The sequence below is a fragment of the Triticum urartu genome, chromosome 2A (genome assembly GCF_056163025.1).
Source record: "Triticum urartu cultivar PI428250 chromosome 2A, HENAU_Tu73, whole genome shotgun sequence".
In the NCBI taxonomy this organism is placed as follows: domain Eukaryota; kingdom Viridiplantae; phylum Streptophyta; class Magnoliopsida; order Poales; family Poaceae; genus Triticum; species Triticum urartu.
In genome coordinates, this window is record NC_141874.1 from 593,681,187 (window position 1) to 593,694,918 (window position 13,732).

At 43.9% G+C, this 13,732-nt stretch overlaps 2 protein-coding genes and 1 pseudogene across 4 annotated transcripts; all 3 read left to right on the forward strand.

Annotated features, from left to right (window-relative positions):
* Positions 1-1,211: 1,211 nt before the first annotated feature.
* On the forward strand, positions 1,212-11,510 carry LOC125539012 (G-type lectin S-receptor-like serine/threonine-protein kinase At2g19130). 3 transcript variants are annotated; one of them, XM_048702369.2, is made up of 3 exons: positions 2,277-2,412; positions 5,294-5,377; positions 5,573-11,510. In XM_048702369.2, the coding sequence occupies exon 3, from the start codon at positions 8,858-8,860 to the stop codon at positions 11,411-11,413; it is 2,556 nt and encodes an 851-aa protein (XP_048558326.2). In that variant the 5' UTR covers positions 2,277-2,412; positions 5,294-5,377; positions 5,573-8,857; the 3' UTR covers positions 11,414-11,510. The 3 variants fall into 3 exon arrangements, with proteins under 3 accessions (XP_048558325.2, XP_048558326.2, XP_087400603.1); XM_048702368.2 differs by lacking the exons at positions 2,277-2,412; positions 5,294-5,377 and adding an exon at positions 1,212-1,515; XM_087544477.1 differs by lacking the exon at positions 5,294-5,377 and having other exon boundaries at positions 2,297-2,412.
* Positions 2,045-3,767, forward strand: LOC125539013 (S-locus-specific glycoprotein S13-like). The gene has a single exon (XM_087544478.1). The coding sequence runs from the start codon at positions 2,226-2,228 to the stop codon at positions 3,765-3,767; it is 1,542 nt and encodes a 513-aa protein (XP_087400604.1). The 5' UTR covers positions 2,045-2,225.
* On the forward strand, positions 3,978-5,144 carry LOC147986123 (G-type lectin S-receptor-like serine/threonine-protein kinase At2g19130 pseudogene; annotated as a pseudogene).
* Positions 11,511-13,732: the final 2,222 nt, after the last annotated feature.

Here is a 13,732-nt window from a genome sequence, read left to right on the forward strand (position 1 = left end):
TGCCGCACGGTGATAAGTGTATGTGGTTTTTTGAACACAGTACAGACGCAAGCGCTCATATACACGCGCATACACTCATCCCTATGAACGCACACACGCACATCCTACCCCTATGAGGGCCTTCGAAAGACTGAGTCGGTATATCATCTTAAAATTTACGAAGTCACCGTAGGCACCTCGTCGTCGACGGGAACGTCTCCTCCCACTGAATGCGCATCGCCGGAAATCCTGAAATAAATTCAGGAATAAATGCGAGCACCAGGATTTGAACCCTGGTGGGCTGGAGATACCACAGTCCCTCTAACCATCTAACCACAGGTTGGTTCGCGATAAGTGCATGTGGTTGAACAGTTGACTCTTGATCCAGGTCGCGCACCGGTCAAGACGTATTTTGGATACATCCCTCACATTATCGCGTCGCAAGCACATCCTAATAGGTGTTTTCCAATGCATAAATTAATATCATGATGACCCCGAGTATAAATCTAGGGTTGTGAGAGTAAGACCTCATAGTCATGCATGTTTTAATTTTAGTGTTTACACCTCTAAGATTAATTGTTAAAGGTCTGATTTAACATAGACTTGTCAAAGTCTTTGTCGTAGTGCACATCCTCTTATGGGTTCGATAACTCGGAATTACTCTTTAAGAAAAGATAGGGAACTTTTCTGCTATCCAAACCAGATCTTAAAAGGCATCAGATGGATCAATAAGAATAAGAGGTTGACAAATTGAGGCGATTTCAAAAAACAACGAAAAAGTCAAACATGAAATAAAAAAGTTCAAACAAAAAAGATGGGTGACCACCACCGATAGGTCCTCCGGCTCCGGGCCTGGCGGAACTGTGAACATCTCCACCAATACCTCCGGCTCCATCGTGGCGATGGACGAGAAATGGGCGGGAACTGGGTGGGTGGCAACCGCGACCAAAGCGGAGACAACGGGTTCGAATCATATTGTATGGACATTTACAAACATTTTGATGCATGGGTTTGAAAATGCCCTAACTGTACTTATTTTCTTAAGCAAGGGATACAAACAATGGAGTCCCGAAAAAAACAATGGAGTGGTGTATTGCACATCATTTACATGAATTTTAATTAGTTTCATCCATCCGACGGCTGTGAACCAATCGGTAAAAATCATTTATCACCGTGGGGCTCAGTCTGCCGCCGCTCTCCCTCTGACGGCCGCCGGACCTCACCCTCACATCACCTTCTGCCGGTGGCCGGCGGCGCCGACGCTGCGAATCACGCGGGTGGCGGGGGCGGGGGTGGCAACCGTCGGTAGTGGAGGCGTGGAGGCGGGGGACGGGCCACACCACGGCAGGCGGTGACATTCAGGCTTGGCTGGCGGCGGAACAATCGAGAGGCCGGCGAGGGGAATAGGGAACGGACATCGGGACGGCGAGCTGGCGAGTCTCCGTCATGCGGGCTCCATTTACTTCCATTCCGGTGGTTCACGGCGGCGGCGGCCTCCCTGATTCGGTTCTACAAGCTGAACAATGGCTGCTGCTGGTGAGCTTTCTCTTCTGTCAATATTATATTCTCTTCCTCTACAAAGAAAGTTAAACTACTCAGGCTCTTACATATCATCCTGTTCTACATCAGCCTGTTGATTGTTATTTCTTCTCTCTCTGAAAAAAGGATAGATTTTGTTTATTACTTGCTGCTTTATGTGTTGCCATTCTTCCTATTCTGTCAATATATACCGATGTACACCGATGTATGCTTCATTTCCTTTGCCCTGAACTTGGAAATGCTACAGACGAAAAGCTTGCCTGCAGTTAGGTTTCTGAGTTGCTTTCTGACCTTCTGCACTATGAGGGAAGTTGGATTTCATATTCAGTCATGAAGGGGTGAATCCAGTGAGCACTCAGAAGTGGCTCCAGTCGATCAGTGTAGTGGAAGCTTCATTGGAAGTCAACCATGGTGTGCCTCATGCCGGGCAGCACACGGTTTTCATGGCAATGCTGCTAGCGCCTTGCTCCTTGTATTGTATACAGAGATGATAGCCCCAAGTCCAAGTGGGCATGCAACTACCCAGCTCAAGTGGCAGCCCAAGTGGGTATACGTAGCTAGTGCTGTCCTAGTCAGTAGTCACCAATCTTGACTTGCCCTGCCTCCATGCTTGTTCACACTCTTGTTCCTCTTCCATTTCATCTTTATATCCACCCTCTTCTTCCTTCTCCAAATAGCAGAGCAAAGCAACATTCACACTATCCTCCATGCCTCCCCTCTACGCATTTTCGCTCGGGCTTCTCCTCCTCTTGCACATTCCTCATTGGTGCCCTTCGTCCGCAGCTGCAAGCGATACCCTCACGGCTGGCCAATCGCTCGCCGTCGGCAGCAAGCTCGTCTCAAGAAACGGCAAGTTCGCGCTCGGCTTCTTTCAGCCAGCAGCAGGCATAATCAGTAAGTCCCTGGACACCACCAGCTCCAGCTGGTACCTTGGCATATGGTTCAACAAGATCCCAGTTTTTACTGCTGTGTGGGTTGCTAATAGGGCCCAGCCCATCACTGGCCCCAACCTCAACCTAACACAGCTCAAGATATCGAGCGATGGCAATCTTGTCATCGCGAACAACGATTCCGTAGTTTGGTCCACTCACAATGTCAATAATAGGACACAAACCAGCAGCATAAACACCACCACTGGTGCTGCCGTTCTCTTGAACAGTGGAAACCTTGCCCTTACAGTCACAGAGAGCCCATCATCATCTGACCTACCGTTGTGGCAGAGCTTTGATTACCCAACAGATATTTTTCTTCCTGGTTCCAAGTTTGGCCGGAACAAGGTCGCCGGCTTTATTCATCAGAGCATCTCAAAGAAGAGCCTCATTGATCCGGGTCTTGGCTCATACAGCATTGAACTAGAAGAAACCAAGGGGATCGTCCTCAAGCGCCGCAACCCCTTGGTAGTGTATTGGCATTGGGCATCCTCCAAAACATCATCGTTGAGTCTTATACCAATACTCAATTCCATTCTGGATTTGGATCCACGGACCAAAGGTTTGATTAACACAACATATGTTGATAACAACCAAGAGGAGTACTACACGTACACTTCACCGGATGAATCATCTCCCACATTTGTCTCACTAGACATCTCTGGTCTGATAAAGCTGAATGTTTGGTCACAAGCCAACCAATCTTGGCAAATTATATATACCCAGCCTGCCGATCCCTGCACTCCGGCTGCTACCTGTGGACCTTTCACAGTCTGCAACGGCATTGCACAGCCATTCTGTGATTGTATGATGAACTTCTCTCAGAAGTCACCTCTGGATTGGGAGTTTAATGATCGAACAGGAGGATGCATCAGAAATACACCATTACACTGCAACACTAGTAGTGACAACAAAAACATCACAAGTTCAACAGACATGTTCCACTCCATTGCTCAAGTTACATTGCCCTACAACCCACAAAGCATAGACATTGCTAACACACAGAGCGAATGCGAAGAAGCTTGTCTCAGTTCCTGCTCCTGCACTGCTTATTCCTATAACAGTAGCAGATGCTCTGTCTGGCATGGGGAATTGCTTAGTGTAAATCTGAATGATGGCATTGATAATACTTCTGAAGATGTTCTTTACCTTCGCCTTGCCGCCAAAGATTTGCTGCCAAGTTTGAGAAAAAACAAAAGAAAACCAAACGTTGGAGTGGTCACTGCTGCAAGCATTTTTGGTTTTGGGCCCTGTTCAAGAATTCATCCGATTAACCAGTTATCTTGTCGATTAATCCCTACTCATAGGGTCCCCGAGTAGCCGATTACCCGATAAATCGTCCGATTAATTGATTAAATGGCCGATTAACTTGCCGATTAGCCTATTAATCCCCTACTCACCAGCCGACCGAGCAGCTACCAGTTAACGATTTCCTCAACAATGGTTTTGGGTTACTAATGCTCATGGTGTTCTTACTTATTTGGAGGAACAAAATCAAGTGGTGTGGTTCCCCTTTATTCGACAATCAAGGTAGTGCTGGTGGGATTATAGCCTTCAGATACACCGAATTAGTTCATGCTACTAAAAACTTCTCAGAAAAGCTTGGAGGAGGTGGTTTTGGTTCTGTATACAAGGGAGTGTTAAGTGACTCGAAGACTACTATAGCAGTGAAAAAGCTTGATGGTGCTCAGCAAGGAGAGAAGCAATTCAGGGCCGAGGTGAGCTCAATTGGACTGATCCAACATATCAACCTTGATCACTTGTATACGAACACATGTTAAATGGGTCTCTTGATGGTCATCTATTTAAGAAGAGCAATAATGCTGATGCTGCTGTCCTAAGCTGGAACAGCAGATATCAGATAACCCTAGGAGTTGCCAGAGGGTTGTCCTACTTGCATCAGAGTTGCCACGAATGCATCATACACTGTGATGTTAAACCAGAAAACATACTTGTGGACACATCATTTGTTCCTAAAGTTGCAGACTTTGGGCTGGCAGCGTTTGTAGGAAGGGATTTTAGCCGAATTCTAACTACATTCAGAGGAACTGCAGGCTATCTTGCCCCAGAGTGGCTTACCGGAGTTGCTACTACACCGAAAGTTGATGTTTGTGGCTTTGGCATGGTCCTGCTGGAGATCTTATCGGGAAGGAGGAATTCACCTGAAATATACAACACTAGCAGCAGCGGCAGTTACCATGTTGAATATTTCTCGGTGCAAGCCATCAGCATGCTTCATGGGGGAGATGTGAAGAGTTTGGTGGATCCACGGTTGCATGGTGACTTCAATTTGGAAGAGGCTGAAAGGGTTTGCAAAGTTGCAGGTTGGTGTATCCAAGATAATGAGTTTGATCGGCCAACGATGGGTGAAGTGGTCCGGGTTCTCGAGGGTCTACAGGAGATTGATGTGCCCCCGATGCCAAGACTACTTGCAGCTATAACGGCACAACCTGGTGCTGCAACTTGAATGTAATAATAACTAGCAGTCGATGCTAATAATATGTGTTAATTTCAGCAAGTTTTAGAGTTTTAGTAATGTTGAGCGGAAGGAATAAAGGAAGGCAAAGCTGGTATGCTAATTAAATTATCTCTTATTTAGTGCCGTATGTAATCAAGCGTTGTAGCAAAGTATGGCAGACCTAGAAATATGTGTATGTTTTGTTGATGGGATAGTTTGATACCTATCTTTAAATCGAAGGAAGATGTCAATGTACATGTATGCCACAACCCATTCTTGATCAAGAGTACGCATGGCCTGGTCATCCCTCATGCTCACTCGATGGTGTGGTGTTCTGGTACAAAACCGAGTGGCCTGACCCTACACCTGCGCGACAAAATTGCGGCAGGCTCCAGTGCGGCATGGATGCGAAGGAAAATATGGGTACAAATGAAGGAATCCAGGTTTGAAGACGGTCAAAGGTGACATGACGGTATGTAATATGTTGACTATTGCTACATATAAACTCACTTAATGTCTGCTGAACTTTCTGCCATCGCCATCTCTCTTGAGGATATGATTGCCTTTTGAGTTTCTTGGAGATTATAGTGATGATAGAATTCTTATTTCATATACACCATACTATGTAAGACAAGGAATGTGATTGCACTATTATTTATTTCTGTAGAATGATTTTGCTCCAAGGTCATGAGGCTATTACATTCAGTCCCCTAGATGAAAGCAACCGCAGATGACAGTAAGGTTCATAACCCTGCTAGAGAGAGCATAACAAGTGACATTCAGTCCATGGTGACAAAGCAATGAAGAAGCATCCTCCTACTGGACAACACCTTTGGTTTTAAGCCTCCTAAATTTTGCAAATTTGTTAAAGATTCCCCACCAGTACAAACAACTGTTTCTCTTCTGATTGCCGCAATTTTTTCTCCTTTTGTATAGTTTGCAAATGTTTTGATGAATATATGTGCCGCGTTTAGTATTTGCATATCTGGAAAGGAGCATGAAGCACAGGCTATTCAAGGCACTGCACTGCACTGTTTTTGCCTGCTCATATTAAATTGCCGAGAGCAAAAGCGCAGCCAGTCATCCTCAATAAAAACATCTAGGTGAAAGTTGAGGTGTTCTTTTCAGACTTGGGATAGTAACTTCAGAACTTCTAATTACAATGCAGGGACAGGTTACTAATAGCTTGCTTAGGCAAGATGCCAGCTATAGTTTAAATAAATTTTTTTCTAGAAAATTATATAATTGATTTCAAACTGTACCTAATCAAGAGACCGCATATACTGTATAATCGCTTGGTATATCCAAATTTCTATCAGAGGCCTTTTGTTATTCTACCAGTGTAAAAGAGGCAGCCTATTCTTATCTATGGGTGCTATGCTTTATTTGCTCTATCCTAAACTTCGAAGTGTTTTTTTTCATGAAAATGCAAAAGTTTTGTGTCATGATGCATTGTCAGTAGAAAAAGTTATGTACATGCCCTATAAAGGGCAACACCCAAAAATTACAACGCTACACTCCTAAGCGCTAGGCACCACCAGAAGAAGCGCCACCAATCAGACCGTCCCTGCTTTCGCCCACTTGACAATGTCAGGTCTCTCATTGACAAGCGTGCATCTTTCTTTCTTTAGAATGATTTGCTCCAATGTCTAATTGTGAGGTTATTATATGCATTTCATAAATTTGTTATAGATTCCCCACCAAGCAGCAAAGAACTGTTTCTATTCTGATTGCCACATTTTTTTAAAAATTTCTACTGTTTGGAAATGCTTTGATGAATTTATGCTCTGTGTTTAGGTGTTTTCCTTTGAAAGCATAGGCATCTGGAAGTGGGCATAAAGCACATGCTTTTCAAGGTACTGAATTGCACTATGCTTATGCGTTCATACCAAATTGCCTAGAACAAAAGCTGCAGCGAATCATCCCCAATAAAAACATCTAGGTGATAGTTCAGGTGTTTTTTTATAGACATGGGATGGTAACTTCAGAACTTCTAATTACCGTGGATAGGTTACTATTAGCATGCTTAGTCAAGATGCCAGGTGTAGATTAAATAATTGTTTTCAGACTGTGCCTAATTATGTCTGTTGCTATTTTCTTATTCTGCCAATGTAGAATAGGCAGCCTATTCTACTCTACGAGTGCTATGCATTATTTCCTTTATCCTAAACTTGGAAATGCTATAAGGGAAAAAGTTTGGCAGTTAGGTTCCTGAGTAAGTAGCTTTCTATCTGACATTCTGTAGAATTAGCTACCATTGCCCTTACAAGCATGACACAGAGAATCGACTGGCTTCACAATAGGCGTGTGATCAACCAAATGAGAGTGACGGAGTAGATAGTTCAATGAACTCATATTGAAACTGAAGAGACCTTGGTCCAATGAGCCTGGGACACACGGTCCCATAGCTTGTCAAGTATAAGTTGAATTTCAGTCCTGCAGACGTGAGTCTGGTACTCTGATGTTGGCACTACAGCCACCGTCTCTTGTATGTTTTAAGTTTGCCAACTTTAGCTTCCAACTTTTTATTATAATTCTGTCTGGTCGCCTTTTTTTTTGGGGGAGTTTTGGTTAGTCTTTTGCATTGATATCTGTTGAATTTGCATTTGTAATATATTCATTGTAGCAAATATTCGGGGGTTGGATTTTAAAAATTGTATGGCAAGGTACCACTTGCCATATAGCACTAGAATATTGAAAGATCTGCCTGGTAAGCTTGGTGGAAACCTCATGATCGACTTGACTGTGACCATGGCTGGCTCCATGCAGCCACTTGGTGGAAGCTCCATTATATATAGAGAGATAGATAGCACCGAATGGGTGTACAGCTGCCCATCTCAAGTTGCCATGCCAAGTGGGTATGTAGCTAGTACCGCTGTAGTCACCAATCTTGACTTCCCCGCGTCAGTCATCTTATGTTCTGTAGATTAGCACTCAAATGTGATGCAGAGAATTGACTGCTTCCAGTAAGCGTGTGAGCGACCAAACGAGAGGAATTGACGAGTCTATACCAAACAGGACCTTGGTCCAATGAGCCTGGGATGGTTTGTATATGTATTAGTTGAATTTCAGTTCAGAGATATTGCCAATACTGCCGCCCCTTTGGTTAATTTCTGCTTTTTCCCCCTAGCTCTTTGTTATGTGTTATAAGTTACCCTTTTTTTCTGCCAAGTATGTGTTTTAAGTTGCCAACTTTAGTTTACAACATTTGTTGTTTTTTCTTTCGCTGGTCACACTTACGCATGGTGACTTTGTGTTCATATCCGTTGAATTTGTATTTGTAACACAAACATTTATCTTTATCATTATCTAAAGCAAAAACATTTATCTTTGTGGGTTGGTTAGTAAAAAAGGATATTGACAGTACTACCACCGTCCCTTGTGGTTAATTTGTGTTCCTTTTCTAGGTGCTCTCTTATGTGTTTTAAGTTTGCGTCTGTGGTCTCATTTTTGTTGGTCTTTTGTGTTGATATTCATTGAAGCAAAGATTTGCAGGATGGATTTAAAAAAATTGTCTGTTGGTTAGCACATGCCTGATATAACTAAAATACTGAAGGATCTGTTTGGTAAGCCTGGTGGAAGCCTCATGATTGACTTGACCTTGACCTGGTGGAAGCCTGGTCGTCCATGGTGGTTCTATGCAGCCCGCTTGGTGGAAGCTTCATTCAAGGTCCTCCTTCTTGATAAGCTAATCTAGCACTTGCTTTTTATGTTAATACTGTACTAACTTTGAGTTCAAGTTGCAGCCCAAGTGGGTAAATAGCTAGTAGCTAGCGCTGTCCGTCTCTGAATAATTTGTCCAAAGTGGATTGTAGTGAATTCTCTGGTCAGTTAGCGGAACATGCATGCATCCTTAACTACTTGTTAGGCTCAGCCTCTCCCATTCTGTCTATATATACACATTCTCTGCCTTCTCTGAATAGCAGAGCAGAGAGCATTCACATTCTTCTCCATGCCTCCCCTCTACATATTATCACTCTGGCTTCTCTTTGTGCACACTACTCCTTGGTGCTCCTCCTCTGCAACTGCAAGCAATGACACTCTCATGGCAGGCCAAAACCTGGCCTTCGGTGACAAGCTTGTCTCGAGAAACGGCAAGTTCGCGCTTGGCTTCTTCCAGTTCCATCCAGCAAGCACCATCAGTAAGTCATCCCACAACACCACATCTCCCAGCCCCAGCTTGTGGTACCTTGGCATATGGTTCAATAAGATCCCAGTTCTCACAACCGTATGGATTGCTAATAGGGATCAGCCCATCACCAACCCCAATGTCAACCTAACACAGCTCAAGATATCAAGAGATGGCAATCTTGTCATAGTAAACCATGCCGCCAACAATGAATCCATTGTTTGGTCCACTCACATTGTCAATAATAGGACACACAGCAGCATCAAAGCCACTAGTTCTGCCGTTCTCTTGAACAGTGGAAACCTTGTCCTCAAAGAGAGCCGGTCATCTGACCTACTGGCATGGCAGAGCTTCGACTACCCAACAGATGTTGTGCTTGCTGGTGCCAAGTTAGGCCGAAACAAGGTCACTAGTTTCACTCGCCAACCCATCTCAAAGAAGAGTCTCATTGATCCGGGGCTCGGCTCATACAGCATTGAATTAGAAGACACCAGGGGGCTTGTCCTCAGTCGCCGCAACAACCCATCTGTAGTGTATTGGCAGTATGCATCCTCCACAACATCATCATTCAATCTTGTGCGAGTACTCAACTCACTGCTTGATTCCAATCCTCCGACCAAAGGCTTATATAACCTAGTATATGTTGATAATGACCAAGAGGAGTACTACATGTACACTTCACATAATGAACCATCGCCTTCTGTATTTGTCTCACTAGACATGTCTGGTCAGATAAAGCTGAATCACTGGTCGCAAGCTAATCAGTCTTGGCAAATCATATATGCCCAACCTGACGATCCCTGCAACGCGCCTGCTGCCTGTGGACCTTTTACAGTGTGCAGAGGCAATCCAAATCCATCATGTGACTGCATGGAGAGCTTCTCTCAGAAGTCGCCGCAGGATTGGAAGTTTCAAGATCGAACAGGAGGATGCATCAGAAATACACCTTCACATTGCACTAGTGACAAAAACATCACAAGTTCAACAGACATGTTCCAGCCCATTGCTCAAGTTACATTGCCCTACAACCCACAAATCATAGCCGTTGCCACCACTCAGAGCGAATGCGAAGAAACTTGTCTCGGTTCCTGCTCCTGCACTGCTTATTCCTATAATGATAGCAAATGCTCTGTCTGGAATGGGGAGTTGCTTAGTGTAACTCTTAGTGATGGCATTGAATACACTTCTAAAGATGTTCTTTATCTCCGTCTTGCTGCCAAAGATTTCATGCCAAGTTTGAGGAAAAACAAAAGAAAACCAAACGTTGGAGTTGTTACCGCTGCAAGCATTATTGGTTTTGGGTTACTCATGCTCATGTTTCTGTTACTGATTTGGAGGAACAGATTTAAGTGGTGTGGTTTTCTTTCATCATACTATGACAATCAAGGCAGTGTTGGCGGGATTATAGCCTTCAGATATACTGATTTAGTTCGTGCTACTAAAAACTTCTCTGACAAGCTTGGTGGTGGAGGTTTTGGTTCTGTATACAAGGGGGTGTTAAGTGACTCGAAGACTACTGTAGCAGTGAAAAGGCTTGATGGTGCCCGTCAAGGAGAGAAGCAGTTCAGGGCCGAGGTGAGCTCAATTGGACTGATCCAACATATCAACCTAGTAAAATTGGTTGGTTTCTGCTGCGAAGGTGATCACAGATTACTTGTGTATGAGCACATGTTAAATGGTTCTCTTGATGGTCATCTGTTTAAGAAGAGCAATAATGTTGATGCTGTTGTGCTAAACTGGAACACCAGATATCAGATATCCCTAGGAATTGCCAGAGGATTGTCCTACTTGCATCAGAGTTGTCGCGAGTGCATCATACACTGCGATATTAAGCCAGAGAACATACTTGTGGATGCAGCATTTGTTCCTAAAGTCGCAGACTTTGGATTGGCAGCATTTGTGGGGAGGGATTTCAGCCGAATTCTGACTTCATTCAGAGGAACGATAGGTTATCTTGCCCCAGAGTGGCTTAGCGGAGTGGCGATCACACCGAAAGTCGACGTTTATGGCTTCGGCATGGTACTGCTAGAAATTATATCAGGAAGGAGGAATTCCTCACCGGAAATATCACACAGCACTGAGAGCAGCAGCAACAGTTACCAACATCACGAATATTTCCCTGTGCAAGCCATCAAGAAGCTTCACGAGGGAGATGTGAAGAGTTTAATGGATACACAATTGCATGGTGACTTCAATTTGGAAGAGGCTGAAAGGGTTTGCAAAGTTGCATCTTGGTGCATCCAAGGTAGTGAGTTTGATCGGCCGACTATGAGTGAAGTGGTCCGTGTTCTCGAGGGTCTACAGGAGATTGATATACCCCCAATGCCAAGACTCCTTGCAGCTATGATGGAACAATCTGATGCTGCAACTTCAATGTAATAATAATAAAGAGAGTTTGTACTTTTTTTTAAGTTGTGATGTGGAGAACAAGGAATAAAAGAAGGAGGCGAGCTAGCGGTCTCCAAATCGTCTGTTATTTACTTATCTTATACTGTATATGGTATAGAGCAAGCATTGTAGCGAAATAAATGCCACTACTTTGTTAAGAGAGAAAGATACTCCCAATAATTACTTCATCTTAGAGATGTGTCACTTGTAAGCTGCTTATTCACTACTACAGAGACGATTATATTTGACAGCCTACAAAATAGTTCTCCATGATGGAAAAAAAGCTGACCATCAAATGGACACCAAGTAAGAAGTTTTCACAACCACCAGGAAAAAAAAAGATGCATCTTCTTAGACAACTTATAAAGGCTCTGTTCTCCAGAACAGAAGCACTCTCCAATATTAAATTAGGAAAATTCCATTTCCTTTTTGAATTAACAAGGCAGACAAAATGTAGAAAGTTATTACATTTCTTCAGGGTTTTTTTACATGATGACGACTCACTTAACCCTAGTTACCAGTACCACTCATCTGAACATTGCCTCCGAGAACCAAGCCCCTGAACTGAATTCTGCAGTCCATTGCCCGGTCGAGTTCGCCGCTCTCGGGTGCAAAACTGAACCTGCAAAAGTACGGAATCCTGGTCCATTTGCTGGTACTTATACATAGTCCAGTGGAACTGAGGATGGCTTCCCTGATGTTGCAGCCGTCCATGTTGAACGATTTGCCAATGTAGGCGGTCGGTTTCGCCAACATTGAGATACCACCATGGCAGCCGGCAAGATCCCAGCCATAGCTCTATAGCATCTGTTCATTGCAGGGAAAGAAAGAAAATTGGAGCATGTCAAACATGTTTGGAAAATGCCAGAACCTCAAACGTTTAGTTATTGAAGCTGTGCAAAAGTATGTCTACTATGGGTGAAGTGGAAACAAATCAGTTTGATCGGTCGGGTTCTCGAGGTTCTACAGGAGATTGATATGCCCTTGATGCCAAGACTACTCGCAGAACAATCTGATGCTGCAACTTCAGTGTAATACTAATTCGTAGTTGGCTGAAGTTACCAATTTTTGTTTTCAGTAAATTTTAGAGTTGTAATGTGGAGCCGAAGGAATAAAAGAAGGCGATTATACATGGTAAGCAAGTCCGACCACCGAAAAGAAAAACCATCACAAAGGAACTTGCTACAACCGAGAGCAAAAAGGAAAATATAACATGTACAGAATTATTCGGATGAGGCAAAGTTCAAGGTTTTTTTTTTTTCATTATGCAATTAACTCATGAACTCATGTACCGCATAATACTGAATTTAATGTAAAGCTGTAGACATAATGCATGCCAATCTATTAGGCTTATTCGCAGTAGCATGAGATCCTGGAGCAACTTTAATGTTAATCTCCATATTCATACACAAAAGAAAAAGAGAATCATAGCCATTCTGAAATTCTTAATAGCTAAAGAATATAACAATTAGGAATAATCAGGAAGGGGCACCTGAACACATTCCAGTAATGCACCTAATCCATGAGGTGTCTTCTATGTTTGGTTATCGCAACAACTGACATGGACGAATCATGTAATGAACTCCATCCGTCCATAATATAAGATGTTTGGTTGTAGACTTGTAGTAACAAGAAATTCTGGAAGGAGGCCCCCAGAAGGCCATTAGAGCTAGGGGACGAACTAGCCTCCATCACAACAATCTCCCGACCTTCCTCCTTTGGCAAGAATGGAAAAGTTAGCTCGCCATTCTCAATGGCCGAGACATTGGCCTCTGCTCTCCAACAAATCCTCTGCCAGAGAAACCCTAGAGCGGGGTCCCACCTTGATGAGCTCCTTATAGAAGGAGTAAATGTGCGACATGATCTGCCCTAACTGCTCAAGGAGACGTCTCCATCCCACAAACACGGGATAGAGCATTTCTGACGCCACGCATTCGTAATGGCATGGAAATAGACGGTATGCCCCCCTCTAGAAGCCAATTCTAGCCCCCCCCCCCCCCCCCCAACCCCACCCTACGCTGCCAAAAGAGATCTTCTCCCTTAAAGATCTCCATTAGGGAGGCTCCAAGGGTGTAACGCTGGAGCCACTCGTTGGCAGAGAGGCCAAGGCCGCCTGTAATCACATCCAATGGCCTAATATGATCAAGAAGGGCTCCTTTACGAGCCCTAAGCTCCATGGCCATATTAGGCCCACAACTACGCATGAACTGCCTAATCGATTTGGCACAGTGGTGCCAAATGTCAACGACAGAGAACACTCGAGGGGAGCTATGCTTTTCCATTTTCGAGAAGCACATCTCGTGGAAGCGC

Excerpts from the sequence above, each read along its gene's own strand:
- LOC125539013 (XM_087544478.1), top strand. The coding sequence starts at position 2,226 with ATGCCTCCCCTCTACGCATTTTCGCTCGGGCTTCTCCTCCTCTTGCAC.
- LOC125539012 (XM_048702368.2), top strand. The coding sequence starts at position 8,858 with ATGCCTCCCCTCTACATATTATCACTCTGGCTTCTCTTTGTGCACACT.